We start from the raw sequence: 18180 nt of genomic DNA, 5'->3' as shown, positions 1-18180 counted from the left end.
TTCTCCCTGCAGATCAGCAGATGATAGATTACACCTTGTTCTCTCTTGTGTTCAGTTGTAATGTAACGGAGTACAAATACTTTGTTACTGTATTTAAGTAGAAATTTCACGTATCTGTACTTTAGTTTGCTATTTAAATTTGTCAACTTTCACTTTTACTCCACTACATTTCCTAGATAAAATGTATACTTTTACTCCGCTATATTTCCACTAAGCATCTTCGTTACTCGTTACTACAAAATAAAATCAGAAGAAATGTGTGTGACTGCAATAAGGGAGGTTTGGCGAATCACTGCTTCTAGATTGCATTACGCACCGCACGCTCTACGGAGAAGCACAGGCACGCACAGCGTACACGCGCAGTCAGAGCTGGAGGCGTTTATCTATAACGTTAATCAGCGGAAAGCCGCAAAGACGGCAACCAAATGCAGTGAAATTTCAATATTAATACAAACAATCCATTCAATACTAAATAAAGATAACATTTATTGATTTGGTCTTTGTCTTGTGAATATTTTTTATTAATGACTGCATTCATTAGACACACTGATTGTAGAGAATGCACACATACATGAACTGATTTGATTCAAGACTGGTATCATTACATCATGCATACAATTTTGGTGTCCACTTTTGCCATTTAATAATACCATAACTTTTGGCTTACTATGTAGTCATATAATATATAATATAAAACTCTTCTTGTTTTAAATTCTCACTGAGGGCTAAACCCCCTAAAGATGAAATCCTAGAACCGCCCCTGCTCTTATGCCTACCGAAAATCACTGAAATTGTACTTTTTACTTTTACTTCAAATACTTAAGTACATTAAATATCAGAAAATTACTTTTGATACTTAAGTACAGTATATATCAGATACTTTAAGACTTTTACTTGAGTAATATTCTAAAAGGTAACTTTCACTTCTACCAAAGTCTTTTTCTAGCACGATACTTGTACTTTTACTCAAGTATTGCTTTCTAGTACTTTATACAACACTGCTTGTGTTATATTAAGGTTAATGTCTATATTCTGGTCCCAGATGCAGTCAGACACGGGTATCACCTTCTGCACAGTTGTATTCTAAACGTCAAGACCTGAAATTATTTACAGCTGATTATGTAGGTGCTGTAATTAGCCTAATGATGTTTTAATGTTTAATGTCACTGTTGAAATCTGAGATGCAGTTTTGTCTCCCGTACAAAGGGTGTCACTTTATAGGTTTATCAGTCATGTGCTTTTGTGTTTTTACTTCCTGTGCGTTCTTGCTGTAGGATTATCTATTGTGATTTAATTAAACAGATTTATTTAAATTGCTTAACCTGGTAATTTGCACCGAACAGAGTTCATCATGGAGGGAAAAGGCTAAAATCTCAGCAGCATAACTATTTCAGAGGAACATGCTATCCACTGTCTTCCACATACATGAACTCTCAGATATCCACCATGGTGTTCTCTGTGATTGACTGGCAGAGACAGTTTGCCATCTGTCCCAGCCAGAAAGCAAGGCCAGGTTTGTTCTTTTGGATGAATCTTGCGCTCTAGCACCACACAGGAGCCCACATTTATTTTTCATCTTCACTCAGATTTCAGTGTAAATGATGCCTGATACGGTCTTGTACTGTTGTGACGATCTGTTTGCTTTATTAGGATTCATTTATTGGCACAGGTAAATCTGCTCCCATCGTATAGGGATGCAAGATAATTGCAAAAACAGTCCGCAACCGAATAGTCGATTGCAGTAACAAATCATCAGTACATTCATCTGTATAACTGTTGGGTACGTGTTATTTACATTTGTCTCATTTCTCTGAGACTTTTATCCAGTGTGACGTCCAGGGAACCTTGACTTGTTCCATAGGTCAAACGGCACTGTGTATACTGTGTATGATGAAGAGCCGTGTTTTACCCTGCTCCTGGTAATTACACTGAACCTGTAAGATTTATTACACACAGATCCCCCTTCTATTGATCATTAGTCACAGGTTAAAAGGCCTTTACTTCATCATTGTTTCATCAGTGTAGCAGAAAATATGCCTGCTTAGAAAACCCAACATTAACAGCCGAGGAACCGATTGTGTAATGGCTTCTGGCTAAAAACACACCAGATCACCACTTTGTAGATCAGTGTGCCTTAAGTGTACACACAACACATGCACACAGCACGCACACGGCAGCTGTAGGTCTTGTGTCAACACACTGCATATGGTTATTTGTTCCTCTCACACGTGTGTGTGAGTGTCTAGGGGTGAGAGGGAGAAAAAGAGAGAGAGAGATCGTCGTAGTTATACAAGCTCATTCAGGCACATAAAGCTGGTGTGTGTCTTTCTGTCTGTGCTGAACAGATGGGCCTTTGCTCGTGATTTCGGAGCACATGCATTTTAAAATGCTTTTATTTTGGAGTTTGAGAGAACTTTTTCGTCTGAATCCAGTCTTATAAATACCATCAGTAGACTTGAGCCTTAGCACTACTGAATTTACGGCTGGGTGATATGGACAGAATCTTATATCAAAATTGTATATATTATTTGGATAATTTCTTGATGTAGGTGACACTGTATTATGTTTTCTCTAAAATTGATGAGAATAGTATCTATAGAAAATAACTACATGCATTCATGACTGTACTGTAGCATACCTGAAAAATCAGTGTCTGTTACACATGATGTCCACATGCACCTCCCTTTTTAGGGTAGATGAGCTGATGCCTGTTTTGTGTCAGTGATGCAGGGGGTTTTTGTTATAGCACACTAGTATTAACTTCTAGTTTCAGGCCTAGTTCAATTCAATTCAATTTATTTGTATAGCGCTTTTAACAATTTCCCATTGACTCAAAGCAGCTTTACAGAAGTATGGAAACAGAAGAGAGAGAGAAAGAAAGAAATATATAATAAAAATAAGAAGAAGAAGAAGAAGAAGAAGAAAAATTAGGACAAAACTAAATAAATGAATATATACAATTAAAGTTTAAAATTAAAAAAAAGATGAACTTAAAATGTATGATACTATATATATCTATCCTTATCCCTAATGAGCAAGCTGGAGGCGACGACGGCAAGGAAAAACTCTCCGAGATGATATGAGGAAGAAACTTTGAGAGAAACCAGGCTCAGAGGGGAACCCATCCTCATTTAGGTGACACTCAACAGTAAATAGTGTAAATGTAAATAATGTCCTTTCTACAAAAGTTTATAATAGTGCAACCGAGAGCTCCTGAGGAACTAATGGGTCATCGCAAACTCTGAGTTCAGCACAGACCTGATTGCTGATAAAGACCACACCATACAGCTGACTGACACAACACTGGTTCAAAAGAAAGCATGACAGTCTCCGGGCGGCTTCATAAACAACAATCCGATGAGACACTGGCTGACCATGCAGGTCAATCCCTGGTAAGGTGACCCCAGGGGAGACGAGACTCTAGTCAGCGGTAGAACATCAGGATTGACGAAGTAGCTCCGTAAAAAGAGACGATCAGGCTAGGAACTCGGAACACCGGGAGCTCAGGATGTGGCATATATAGCTCGACAGAGAGAGAGAAAAATTGTTAGGTGTGACTTTAATCAGGTTATGGACAGTGTAAATTATGTGCAAAGTGCAGACAGGGACTCCGGCAAGACTAGCTATGACAGCATAACTAAAAGGCTAGAGCCAGAAAGCGTGAAAGACATGAGGGCTTCCTGGGATGTAAAGCATCCCACCACTCCACAGTCTGCAAACCTGAGCAACTTGCAAGGGTGGTAAGCCGACAGCATCCAGACATCCCAGTTCACCAAATGCTCAATGATCATGAACCCTCCAGGTCTACTCCTTTACCTAAGAAAAGCTATTCATAAAAATCTGACTAAACAATTTTTTATGTTTTTAGCCTGGACTTAAATACTGAGACTGTGTCTGAGTCCCGAACACTAATTGGAAGTCTGTTCCATAACTCTGGGGCTCTGTGAGAAAAAAGCTCTGCCCCCTGCTGTAGCCTTTTTGTACTTGAGGTACTACCAAATAGCCTGCACCTTTTTATCAAAAGGTTTGACAGATCTCTCTGGTACTGTGGCATGAGACCATTAAGTGCTTTATAGGTTAATAATAGTATTTTATAATCAATGCGAAACCTGACTGAAAGCCAATGCAATGAGGATAGGACAGGGGCGATATGTTCATATCTTCTAGTTAGGACTCTAGCTGCTGCGCTCTGGACTAACTGGGGCTTGTTTATGCTCCTACTGTAACACCCAGACAGTAAAGCATTACAATAATCCAACCTGGAGGTAACAAATGCATGAACTAGTGTTTCTGAATCATATAATGACATCATATTTCTAATCTTAGCAATATTTTTGAGATGAAAGAAGGCTACTCTTGTGGTATCATTTATGTGAGCTTCAATCCAACGTGTACGTGCAGCTCCATGTAAATTGTATAAACGGAGGTTCTAATCGAGAAAGTACATATCATTATTTTATCATTAACACAGAAAAAAGGTAGCCTTAGCATGTAGCTACCTACTATCATGTGTGCTGATAATTGCTCATATTGCGGTAAAGTAAAAGTGTATTAAACATTGGTATACATTATCAAAGGCGCTAACAGTAGCCCCACCCATAGCCCCTGACGCAAGCGGTTCTTAAGTCTAGACCAGCAACGTTTTGGTGCTAGTTAGGAACCACTTTTCCTGGTTCAGAGCCGGTGCTTTGGCTGTCGAAAAATAAAGAACTGGTTCTAAATTAGGCTCTGGCTCCGAACCAGCACTCAAACTGCCTCGGTGGAAAAGGGTTACTAGTAAAAGCACCTCTGTCTTGTCAGAGTTAAGCAGGAGGAAGTTAGTAAGCATCCACTGTCTGATGTCCTTCACACAATCTTCAATATTATTAAGATGGTGACCCACATCTGACTTAGCTGAAACATATAGCTGCGTGTCATCAGCATAACAGTGAAAGTCAATACCATGTATGCGAATAACTGCACCAAGGGGTAGCATATATAGGGAGAAATGTTCGGTGTTTCCTTGCGGAACACCGAACATTACCTTAGTTTAGAGTGGTCACCATTTAGATCTACGAACCGATATCGATCTGTCAAATAAGACCCGATCCAGGAGAGGGTTGTCCCTTTAACACCAACAACATGTTCTAGCCTATCAAATAGAATAGCATGGTCAATGGTATCAAAAGCTGCACTAAGATCAAGTAATACTAGCAAAGAGACACAACCCTGATCAGAGGCCAAGTAACAGGTCATTTACAACTTTAACCAGCGCTGTCTCTGTGCTATGATGAGACCTAAATCCTGACTGATACATTTCATGAATATTATTCCTATGTAGGTATGATCATAACTGCTGAGTTACAACCAGCATTTATAGCAGGTTGATAATTTTGAAGAAGAGTGATAAGTCATTCTCTTGAAGGGGATTAAAACGGTCTAAATACTGATCAAAGAAAACAGAAATATTATCTATAGCATTATCTATTAATTTGTTTGGTATAATGGTCTGAATTTTATGTCTGAGGTTATCAATTTTTCCATTGAAATAATTCATGAAGTCGTTACTTATTACACTGACTCTAATTTTGCTACAGTATTAAATAAAGTTTTAGGATTATTTTTATCTTCAATAAGGCTGGAGAAATACACCGATCTTGCAGCACTAAGAGATTTTTTGCAGCTATGAAGGCTTTCCTTCCATGTTAATCGAAATACTGATAATTTAGGTTGACGCATTTACGTTCTAATTTCCTAGCAGATTGTTTGTGTTGTCGTCGTACCAGGATGCAAGTTTTTTCTATCTAGCTACAATATCATGTGTGTAGGGAAACACTGACTCTAAATAGTCAGTCACCTGATCAAGTTCTGCTGGGTCAGATGGCGATCCACTCATGGATGATAATTCTGGAAGCTCAATCCTTACAGAGAGTTTTCACCTTAATGGCACAAGTGATAATGAACATGCACTCATCTGTTCTATATTAACAGCAGTTAATAATAATCCAACAGCATTTCTGTGTTCCTGAACTGTTTTCAGTTCCTGGTCAGCTTTGCATGCACCAACATCATCTGCATTACACTAGAGGTGTTTCTTTAAACCTGGATTTAGTACTGGAATGCGATGAAACATTAATGAGACGCAGACAAAATGAACCTTTTATGAGGATAAAAATGGTCTTAAGCAAAAAAAAAAAAAAAAAAGTAATTAATTTGAATTTATTTACTCAGGAATGTTTTATACCCCTGACATTTGGCTAGGTTTTAAATTTCTTACATGACTGCAGTAGACATAAATCTGCCATTTTCAACTTGTGTTCATGCAGTAATAATTCGCCCAGGCTTTCAGCTCTCAAATTATTTATCTATTCCACAACATGGGGTATGAGTTAATGGTGTTGTAGAACCTGTAATGCACTATATGCCCAATAGCACTACATCTGGGATGCAGCCACCGTAGTGATGTACAAGTATTATCACTTTAGGACACATGCTGTGCTTGTTTCTTTATTTATTTACTTATTTATTTCTGCATGAATATTGAGTCGGTGTTCCTAAGCAGCTGTGAGTCCCCATCATAGTCAATTCAGTTCAATTGTATTTTTATAGATCTATCAACAATGGACATTATGGTCACAAAGCAGCTTTACAGGTATCTATAAATTCAGGATTTTAAAGTCTATACAAGTATTTTACTGTGCAATTGGAATTAGTTGGAAATCATGCGCTAGCTCAAATTCATCAAACTTCATGCATTCATCTTTAGGCATGAAAGTAGGCAGCTTACATGTTGACTGGCAAGAGCAGGCAGCCAATCAGCAGAGAGTGTGTGTGATCGTGTAAACAAAGCATACTATGCTATCACAGCTAGCATTAAACAGGTATCATATTGGTTTGAGAGAATAATAGGACATCGGCTGGCATGTTAATGAAGTAGTTGGCTATAAAAGCTGTGTGTGTGTGGGGGGGGGTGTTACCTGTCAAAGAAAATTGTACCAGAAAACAACTTAAAACTCCTGAAGTCTACCGTTCTGTTGACTCAAGCCTTTAGCACTACCATGGGGTCACTGAGCAAACTTTGTTTGAACTGTTAGGGATTGAAGAACCCTAAAGGTGAGACAAGAATTTCTCCAAGAGTAAATAGCAAGGGTGAGTTGGCATGGGCATGATACAAAATGAGTAATGAAAAGCAGGCTTGTTTAAGAGAAAATCTACACTTCCAGACTGAACATTACCAGGGACTGAACAATAATGTAAAGGCAGGGGAAATAATAATTAAAAAAAAGGGACAGGAATTTGTGGTAATCCTCCTTTCCTCTTGTGCCAGATGAAAGTAAGACAAATAGATGTAAGATGAGACTCCGCACTCTCAGCAGACCTGTCCAGTGACTCGGAAACAAGCCACTCATGATAAAATGTACTGTTTTGTTTGGCCAATGCAGACTTCATACATTAATTTAAAGGAGCTTGACTGCTGTCGAAGAGAAGTTTAATTCTGCAGAAGCTGTCTTGTAATCCTCACGATGGATTTTAAATATTGAGTGTAATATGCACAGTTAATAAAAAGAAGAGGAGTGAAGGAAAGAGGGGAAGAAGGCTAGATTTAGCGTGGACTTTTGGCTCAGCTGCTGTTGCTCTGTGGCAGAAAAATGAGTGCTTGCAAATTCCTGCTCCAGTTTAGTCTATAACTGTTTAACTTAAACTGAAAGCTAGTTCTTTTTTTCTTCTTTCTTGTTCTTTGTCTTACTTTGTTTCCTCTCTAAATCACTTGCCGTAGGGGAAAGTTTTTTGAGATTGATGTAGTGTCTCAGATAGCGATGGTGTCCAGGTCACACATCTGCGCTGGCATTTTCGATTTGTCACCGACTGTGTGTGTGTGTGTGTGTGTAGCAGGTGTGAGGACTGAGCTAGACCATTCCATATTGAATTTTCTGCTACAGTGCTATTTCATTTAAGATTCCTACTGACAGCGAGCAATTGTGGCTGAATTGTAAAGTTTTCATCCGCTGTGTCTTAATGATCTTTACTGGCTTTTTACAGGATATATTTGGATATATATATCTACAATACTATTGAGAAGTATTACAGTGCAGAGTAAAAGCACTATCTTGAGCTCGTGTGTCTATGATTGTGTGTGTTGTTTCTCCTGCAGACAGGATGTGTGCATCTCCCTGAATTATGAATAGAAATACAATGGAGGCTGATGGGTTTCCTTTTGTCTTTTTTGTTATTGTTACTGTGTCTGCAAGACGGCACTACAGGCCTAGGGTGAGATTGCACATACGCTCTCTTTATTGTTGCTTGTGTCCCGTGGTACAGTAGACAGTAACATAAAGTGAAAGGAAAGCAAATGCGATTGCTGCTTCTTCTGTCTTTCAGGCTATTAGCGAGCGAGACAGCGAGCGAGACAGGCAGACCGACAGAGAGAGAGAGAGAGAGAGAGACAGGTAGCAGGAAAGAGAGACAGGCAGCGGGAGAGAGAGAAACAGACAGACAGAGAGAGACAGGAAGCGGGGAAGAGAGAGAAACAGACACAGAGAGAGACAGGAAGCGGGTAAGAGAGAGAAACAGACAGACAGAGAGAGACAGGAAGCGGGGAAGAGAGAGAAACAGACAGAGAGAGACAGGCACGGGGGAGAGGGAGAGAGTGAGACAGGAAGGCAGAGGGGGAAAGAGACAGAGAGAGACAGTAAAGAGAGAACATGTTAATATATGTGGGAAAACAGGGCTCAGGTGTGTAACATTAGTCATTACCCCTGTAGCTCATCCCCCAGACACTTCCCTCCCACTGCAGACTTGGCTCTAAACCACTCCCCTCCCCACACCCCTCTCACCTTCACTTCCTTTATATGTGCAGCTAAATTGGCTTTCAGTTCTAACATTATATTTACTTGATAAGAAGAAGTAGTAGCATTTTTCTTTTTTAATACACTGCTTGAAGATGTTACTAATTTAAAAATTGCTGAAATGTTCAGGATAAATATAACATGTGAACAGCAGACACACAGAGCATAGCTTGTCCTCACAGCAATAGAGACAGACTAACCTGTTCAGCCTTGCGGGCCTGCTCCCATCCCCCCACTTCCCTCCTCACACTCACTACACTGTGACCTACTCCGACAATCGCTCTCGTCCAGAAGGCCGTCATTCTCTTTGCCTGTGTGGTATGACCAGTCGCTGCACCGCTTCTATTCTCAGGCCTCAGGCAGCAGCTCTCCTTCTGTCTGGAATTTTCTGCCACCCAACGCTGCACGCCTCATCAGACGCTCCTTAAATATGCAAGCTGCTTTGGCCTGTGAACCTCACCCTCTCTTTTGCACTGCGTTATTCACTGAACAGTAGCAGAAAAATTCAGGCAGCCAGTTGTAACACAATGGCCTTACTGTTCTGTTATCAGTGCAGTTTCCATGAGCTCATAGTGAACAGCGGAAAGCGATGCTGGCTGTGCTGGCTACACCGATGACTGTAAGAGGAAAGAGATAATGAATCATATGAAGAGTTTCAGCACAACCACCTGAGAGATATTTATCTATCATTCTAGAGTTAGTGTGTTAGTGAATGCTGTTTCTTCATTTTTTTCTGCGTTTTTTTCTTTTAAGCATTTATTATAAAATATTATTAAATAAGTCGACACACTTAATTAAAACGCATCACATTTGCCATCTGTTGCAGTGGGATTTAATGAGAGAGAGATAATTTGTGGCCAAAAGTCCGCTATGTTTATTCTCATTAAAGGAGCAGTTTGTATATTTCAGAAGCCCTCTGCTGGCTATAAAATGACTGCAGGGAAAACATTAACAAGCTTTGCCTCTGCCTCAACCAACTGTTAAATAAAAGTTACTTCAGGGTGCAGTAATGATTAGTGCGGGTTTAGTAAACACTTTAATACACCCTTACTGCACCTGATACAGGTGACACTTGTGAGCTATTTAAACCACCAATAAAGCTAAGAGTAACTGTGTGTGTGTGTGTGGAGTCCTTATGCTTCTGTTTGTGTGTGATCGTATGTGTGTGTTAGTGTGTGGGTGCATGTTTGCACGAGTGTGAGTGTGTGCAGTAGTGCCGTTTCTGCTGGCTTATGACCTTTCAGTAATTGAGTGGGCCGCATGTTAGCCTGGATTCATGTGTCAGTGCCTTGTGCTGGTTAAAAAAAGGGGAAGTGCGGGGCGGAAAACAGAAGGTGAGAGAGATTGAGAGGAGAGGCTGGAGAGAGGGGAGGCGGAAGAAGAAAGAGTGTTTTGTGGGAGAATAAGAGAGGGGTTGAGAGCAAGTGAGAGGAGGCAGGACTTCATGCTGGTTTAGTTCTGGTATTGGCACAAAGGCCGCTGGTGATTCTGGCAATAGGCCGCTGGCTGTCTGTTCTCTTGGGATTTTCCCTCTTCAGTAATGCATCAGAGTTGGTGTGTGTGTAAGAGTGTGCGTTCGTGTGGGGTATTCTAATTTACTCATTTGTTTTCTCCCTTCTTTTCAAGCTGTGTACACGTGCATGTATGTGCATGTTTTGTACCTGTAAGACAGAGATAGTCAGACTGATTTTGTTCTCCGCTTTAATGAACAGTGTCTCATTCACTTCACCCATCATCAGCAAAATCTGCGTGTGATGGAGACTGTGCCGTAGGCTTAAATGGCCTCCCACAGTCAGGCTCATTCAGCCTTTTTTCAAGCAGGAAGAGGAAAGAGAACAGGGTTATGGTGATACAGTGGGAACCATGGTGTCCTCTATGGGAGTTAAATGGAACATTCTGAAGCATTGAAATGCATCAGAGATTTGGCTTGAAGTTCCTGGCAGTTCAGATATATTTAATCCCCCTTGTCTCATTTGGAATATTTTGTACTGGGAACTCTATGAAGGAGGGTTTTTTGTTTGTGGAAAATTAAAATTTTGCGATTTTCCCATTTTGTCAAAAAAAATTGTCATTTAAATTACATGTGCAAGCAAGCTATATGTCTCTGTGTTCAGTTGTATGCGGTGTTCGGCAAACTACACTAACTGTTTCATCTATGCTGGGGTGTGTTGAGAGAGACTGAGATGAGCTGACTTATATTAACATGTTTTGGATATTGTTGGCTTGTAGAGGAATGTCCCAGTGCTAAATATGACAAGCTATTACACTGCATTAAATGCTTTTTGAAGTAAATGTGTAAACAGTGACTCTTTTCATTTGAATGCTAAAATGGGTTTGGAATTAAAAGATTTTCACAGTTGTAATAAAACAGGTAATAAAATTTGCACTCGAGTTTGTGGTGATTTGCAGTGTCAATTTTCAGTCTGCAAGTGAAGATGAATGTTCATGTGTTTTTTTTTTTTTTTTGTTTTGTGTGTGTGCTCTTTGCAGCAGCGAGCATCAGGCAAGGATTTGTTTGAGATGGTGTGTACTCACCTCAATTTGGTCGAGGGAGATTACTTCGGTCTGGAGTTCCAAGACCAGCATAAGATGACGGTGAGACTCATGCATGAGGCAACCTTCAGCAATAAGTATTTTCTGACTAGATTTATCATCACGAATGTCCTGTACACTCAAGTGCTCGCTCTCTCCCTATATATATATATATATATATATATATATATATATATATATATATATATATATATATATATATGTATATATGTGGGTGTGTGTGTCTCACTGGATTCATCCCTCACACTTGGTCTGTCTCTCACAGGTTTGGCTCGACCTTCTAAAACCCATCATAAAGCAGATCAAACGTAAGAGCCTGCTGCAGTGTTGCTCTCATGCTTTTGAAGTATTGCATACTTCTGTGCCTGAAAGTCAGTTTCTAACTCGCTTGTGTATTTTTGTGTTAAGGCCCCAAGCACACAGTTCTGCGGTTCGTGGTGAAGTTTTTTCCTCCTGACCATGCCCAGCTGATGGAAGAGCTGACCAGGTGAAATATGACAGAATTGGTCCCATTTAGTCATTTGTTTGCTTTTGTTCATACCCCACTTCTTGTTTTATTTTAGCACGGTTACCCCATATTGTTTACACAACCACAATTTGTTTTTCAGGTATCTTTTTGCACTCCAGATCAGGCAAGACCTGGCCAGTGGTCGGCTGACCTGCACCGACAGCAGTGCTGCCATGCTAGTCTCCCACATCATCCAATGTGAGTGTCTCTGTCTGTCTGTGTGAATCTTCATAGGTGTCTTACATTAAATTATGTAAATGTCTATTCACATATCTTGAAACATATTCAATCAGCAGGAAGGTATGGTTTGTTGCCATGGATACATTTCAATACCTATGCGTATGGAAAAAGCCAAGCTGTCATATCAACATAGGCAGATTATAAGTGCTGTAAAATCCTTCTCAAGGCCTCTCTTCTGTGGGTCTGTGTGTGTGTGTGTGTGTGTGTATGTATATATATATCCTTTCCTTTTACTGTATAATAATGGTAGTGACACTCCTTTAGTTCTCATTATTCATACACATTTAGCTGCCATATAAACACTGACACAATTTTTGTGTTAATGTAAATGTCATTTCAACACAGCTGCATTATTCCTGTCTTTCGTCTTTCCAGTTTAGCAGCCCCTCCTCCATCTCTCATCCTTTCCCACGCTGTCTATACCTATCTCTCTCGCCTCCTTCTTTTACTATACTCTCTTTCTCTCCCAGCTGAGATTGGAGATTTCGAGGAGATTCAGTGCAGGCAACATCTCCTCAATAATAACTACATTCCTGACCAGATGGCCCTCATGGACAAGATCATGGAGTTCCACCGTAAACATGTGTAAGTGCATCATTACTATGGCGGTCCATTGAAAACACATACAAGTATAACAGCAGTACAATAGAAACCACTCCCACGTCATGACCTTTATTCGGTCACCGTCAGTAACTGCTTTAGTGAAAATGAGGCCTTGGTGACATGTATATGCATGGACTGATGTCTGTGTGTATTTGTCTGTTTGTGTGTGTGTGTGTGTGTCACAGCGGTCACACTCCAGCAGAATCAGACTACCAGTTGCTGGAGGTGGCACGTAGGCTGGAGATGTACGGCATCAGACTGCATCCCGCTAAAGACAGAGAGGGGACCAAACTCAGCCTCAGTGTAGCCCACACAGGAGTGCTAGTATTTCAGGTAGACAATGCAAACATATACCCACAAAATCAAACACTGCTATATTCTTGGCACTTAAATAACCTACATTTACTCCATTGCATTTAAAAGCAGGAATTCTAGTTCTTCATTCTAGAGTCATAGTCATTGTTAAGAAATAATTCAACATTGTTCCTTTCACTGACCACCTGCTTGGTTAACCTGTTAATATACTAGGTTAGAACCTGTTTATAGGTTAGAACCATTTCATAACAACCACAAGGATATGATTGCTTATCAACCTTTTAACCCTTAAATACTGTACAATGGGGAAAAAAGCTCCAATGGCAAAATTCCAGTACTGTGTACAGAATCAAAGTGCCTTAAGTGATTTAGGGATGATGTGTGTTTTATGTAGGGTCACACCAAGATCAATGCCTTTAACTGGTCTAAAGTGCGCAAGCTCAGCTTCAAGAGGAAGAAGTTCCTTATCAAACTCAGACCTGACCTCAACGTAAGCACGTCTACCTACACATCCATGCTATTTCTGATAGAGTATGAGCAGGATAACTAACATCTAACATCTTTTCAGTCTTATTTCTTTTTAAATTCTCTGAATAAAAGTGGGTCAATACACACATTTATTAAGTGTATTGTCTGAGCAGATAAGAATCTGTTGTCTCTGCAGCAGAGTGCGTGTCAGGACACTCTGGAATTTGTTATGGCGAGTCGGGACTGTTGTAAAATCTTCTGGAAGATCTGTGTGGAGTACCATGCTTTCTTCAGGCTCTTTGAAGAACCCAAGCCCAAACCTAAACCTGTCCTTTTCAGCAGAGGATCATCCTTCAGGTTCAGGTGAGCATCATTAATGTAAAGCTTTGTCTGTCCGTGTCTGCAGACGTGTGTCTGTGTGGTAGTGTTGGGAAGTATACTGATATGAATTAGTATTATGAAGTACAGGTTTGTGGATACAGATTTTTTTTAAGATGATATTTCTATGACAATTTGGAAATAAAAACTGAGTATTTATTTAAAAAAAAAAAACAAACAAAAATAAAACTTTACTTTAAAATGGACATGCAGTTACAGAGCTGGAGAGAGAAAGCATTTTGGCTGCTTGAAATCGATTGGCATGCAACATTGTTTACAAAAATTTTCATTGACTGGCATCTATTGATTGTGTGTTAAGAGTTTTTTGTACATTTGTTCTCTTGTACATTTCAGTGTAGTTTGTATTACTGTTGTGAAAGGGGGGTCACAATGTTTTATATACAGCACCTTGTTTGTAAATCTCTTAGATTTTTCGATTTTAGTCACAGCAATATTTCTGTAGTCGTTTTCATTTGGAAAATATACTGTATGTTAGTTCCTTTTCTCTTTGTCTTAAACTGTGAAATCTGCTTTATCCCTCAGCGGCCGGACTCAGAAGCAAGTGATAGATTATGTAAAAGAGGCTGAGTTTAAAAAACATCCTTTCTACAGGTGAGACTAATCAGAAGTGCCTCAACAGGTCAAACGTTGCATAGGTCACATCCTGACATCAGTTCTTGTTGATACTCAGTAGTTTTCATTTTATATTATTCGCATACTGTACAATGTAAGCTTAAACTATACAATCCCACATTTAATGTTACCGAACATTTCTTTTGGCAAGTTAGTTAAGCAAGTTCACTGGCCTATTGATGAGTTCACTGGCCTGGGCCAATCTTTATAGTTAATACAATTCTGCAGACTTCCCAAAAAAAAAACAAAAAAACTGTGGACCTTGACGTGTCTGGTAGCTTCTTTGGAAAAATTCCCCAGCAACTGAAGGTACCACAAGTTTCTGTAAAAACAAAGTGTATGCAAATGCAAATATCTTGCTACAACAGAGACACTGGAAGAGGAAGCGGCACAAATGTCCCATTGATGACTGAAGTGTGATTTAAAACATCACAAAGCCCTGACCTGAATCCCATTTAAAAAAAAAAGTGTAGACTGGAGGAAGAGGGGGAAAAAGTGTGTTGGAGAATTGCACCAGTTCTGTCAGGAAAAATAAGGCAAATTTCTGGCAGAGCATTTTTGAGCAGTTAAAAAGCAATGCTAACAAATAAGCCAACTAAAAATCTGACATAGTAAATTAAACCTGAAATGAATCTCTGGTCTAATACATGTATTTGTGTGTCTGTTTTGCAGGAAACACAGTAAAGTTCAGTTCAACAGCAGCCTGTCTCCCTTGCCTTCTCCTGCACACTCACAAGTGCCAAATCAAGTAAGCTTTTCTTCTCCCCTTACTCCTTATTCCACTTTTCTGTTGCACTGTGTGGTCTGTCAGAGTTTGGATATTAATCCGAATCCGCTATGTTCTCTATCTGTTTGAGTACCCACGTCTGTATCCAACCACATAACACTTTGCTTATTATTGTACGAGGTTTTGAGGTAGTGACATTGTAACTGTAAATTCTAACAACAGAAACACCAGTGGAGGTCTGATTTACCTTCTGAAATTTGGTTTTCTGTAAAATATCAGCCAAATACGTGATTCTTCTGGCCTGCCCACTGTCCCCATTCAGTGGGAATGTATCTAGGGTGTGTTTCAAACTGCATACAGTATTTATAAATAGCATGCCCCTATATGAACTAGATATTTCTGCCATGCTATTATGACACATTTAGTATAGTAGTGTGTGTTTTTGGGTCCAACTGTTATTCCAAAATAAAAGTTGTCTGATGGGTGATTGCAGTTTTTATACTAATCATTATATCAGACGGTTTTCTGCAACTTTTGTACCCCAATAAGGGAATTGAATTCAGCTAGGGTACTTGTGTGACTTAACAGTGCAGATAACGACAAAATGTGGGATCACGGGTGTGTATAGATTTGGTCTTATACAGGTAAAACATTAATGTTTTGCACGCTTTCTTTCTTTCACAGGCTGATAGGCGAAGCTGGAAGGAGCCAGCGTTGGTTAGTTCTGAGGATTCAGCTGCACTAAGGATTCGTGGAAGCCCCCCTCCATCGTCTCAGCAGAGTGACGGCGTGTTATCTGAAGAGTGTGTCAGGCAGCAGAGTGGCGAGCTCAGCACTGCAGGTGTCGCGTCTTGTGCAGCTAAAGGCAGCTGCTCTTCAATCCCATACATTGACTGCAGTGATGCAGAGATTAGTGAGATGGAAGTCAGAGGTCAAGTCAGTAGGTCACACTCTCGCACGCATCACAGGCATGGCTCGCTCGGCCACTGGCCAGGGGATGATGCGTCTCGCCTGCGGGAATGTAAAGCCAGTCCCGACAGGATTAAACAAAGAGAATCTCATTCTGTTTCTCCTGTCATTCATACTCCACCCCCACTGTATCCCAGTCCCACTCAAACCTCTAGCCCAACCTCTCACAGTCAGAATTATGAAGTTTATGAGTGGTCACTGCCTGGAGGTGTGGCTCCAGTACGTGGGATACTCCATAGCACGTTGTTGGATGAGCTGGCCACACGTAGCCCTGGCCCCATACGCCATCTCACAGGAACCAGGAGCTTGACCTCAAGCCCTGCCCTTTTCTCCCACCATAGAACAGGCTCTTTTAGCCATACTCGATACAATGGCCACGGGCAGCACGAAGGCATGGATGGCTTAGCTATTTGTGGGCGGAGTTTTAGCCTGAGGTCAGCTGCACAGGAGGATAAAGGCAAGTTCTTCAGCAGCTGCTCTCCAATCATGAATCGCTCTGTAAATACAACAAAGTGCCAGAATGTGGGTAATCGCTCTGAGACAGACCCACTGATCCTGAGTCAACCCCGACCCATTTTCCCCCGAGCTGAAAGAATGGCCGCTCTTGAGCGACGTATGCTGGCCAATGGCCTTTCTCCACTTGGCCAAGCCAAAGCCAGTGGCTCTCCACACCGTCGCCATAGTGCCATGCAGATGATTGATGGCTCTACGAGCAGTGGTACAGATACCAGTGACTCTGAGGAAATGGAGTCCACTGGCTCTTGCAGCCAGTCGCTGGGCTTTTCGAACCCTGGGGTACACAGTTCCCCTGTTTCCCACCTCCCCAGAAACAAGTTATCATTTGGCAGCCTGCAGCTGGATGAAGATGGTGAGGGAGGGGTTGTGGATTTCAGTGATGAGGAAGGAGCTCAAGTGTTTAACTGTTAAAGAGTTCAGAGGTTTAGTCAGCAGTGTGTGTGGTCTAGGGTTCTGGGAGAAATGACGGGGGCAGATGTTTGGCAAGAAGATTTATCTCTCTTGCTTGAGGCAGCCTGTAGCCTGTGTGTACAGGTACGTGTCACACTCCTACTCAGTGCGAACGATGGCTGGCACAGTGAGATCTCTCTCTCTCTCTGTCTATCTATCTCTCTCTCTGTCTATCTCTATCTGTAGTAGCAACATTGCTCTTGATTATTGTTCTGTGATAACAGCAAACATATCTTAATGTGTGAAGAGATCAAATCCTTTACTTAGTGCCAAGTCATTTGTTGGACCTCTCACTTCCACTGTAGATAAGTGAACCAGCTGGATTTAAATCAGTTGTGTTGAGTGAAGCCAGGCTTTCTCATGTTTATGAAGCTGGCTTGTGATGTGGGCTTTAGTGTGATGGTCTGGGAGTTTTTCCACTCCATCAGAGGCCTTTGTGTGTTTCTACTAGCAAAAGAGTTGTTGACATGATTTCCATATCAACAAAATAACGCACATAACACTCACATTACGTCTTTTAGCTGATTCACGTTTTTATTAATGTAAAAAAAAAAAAAAAAAGTTGTTTCAGATATTTCATTGTGCCACTTAGCTTTTTTAGTACTTTATAATTGTAGAACATTTTTAGAAGCATGAATGGGGCTGTGTTTAGGAAACTAAAAGAAGAAGAAATGTCTGTGGCTTTCATATTTCATATTTTTATTGATTATAGTGATGGTCTTTATATAGAACACATCTGTATATGACATTTGTAATGTGAAAACGTAACACTCAGAATGTAGCTTGTTTTACAACTTTTTCTAATATTTATTCATCTCCTATCCATTCATTTATAGACGAACCAGAATTGGCTGTGGATTTTGATAAAACAGAAAAACGTTCAGCCAAACTCCCAATTTTTTTACTGATGTCTGATAGGAGGCCCTATTTAAATCACTGACATTGTGTTTATTAGTCATGCTTTTTGTATGTGTAAATCCTCCTTTGCTTTTGTC

At 40.4% G+C, this 18180-nt stretch overlaps 1 protein-coding gene across 3 annotated transcripts in view; it reads left to right on the top strand.

Annotated features, from left to right (window-relative positions):
• The window catches only part of LOC132850250 (FERM, ARHGEF and pleckstrin domain-containing protein 1), a 52244-nt gene that overhangs the window by 16314 nt on the left and 17750 nt on the right, over positions 1-18180 (top strand). For 2 of the 3 annotated variants that reach the window (XM_060876616.1, XM_060876617.1), the window contains exons 3-13: positions 11316-11420; positions 11644-11686; positions 11787-11865; positions 11987-12084; positions 12597-12711; positions 12915-13062; positions 13439-13534; positions 13709-13875; positions 14434-14502; positions 15196-15271; positions 15935-16091. In XM_060876616.1, coding sequence (XP_060732599.1) covers positions 11316-11420; positions 11644-11686; positions 11787-11865; positions 11987-12084; positions 12597-12711; positions 12915-13062; positions 13439-13534; positions 13709-13875; positions 14434-14502; positions 15196-15271; positions 15935-16091 — 1153 coding nt within the window. The remainder of the gene's footprint in view (positions 1-11315; positions 11421-11643; positions 11687-11786; positions 11866-11986; positions 12085-12596; positions 12712-12914; positions 13063-13438; positions 13535-13708; positions 13876-14433; positions 14503-15195; positions 15272-15934; positions 16092-18180) is intronic. The other variant, XM_060876618.1, reaches the window with a different exon arrangement.

This window comes from Tachysurus vachellii, chromosome 8, assembly GCF_030014155.1.
Source record: "Tachysurus vachellii isolate PV-2020 chromosome 8, HZAU_Pvac_v1, whole genome shotgun sequence".
NCBI classification, from domain to species: domain Eukaryota; kingdom Metazoa; phylum Chordata; class Actinopteri; order Siluriformes; family Bagridae; genus Tachysurus; species Tachysurus vachellii.
Note: the sequence above shows the minus strand (reverse complement) of the source record. Positions and strands in the feature narration are given on the sequence as shown.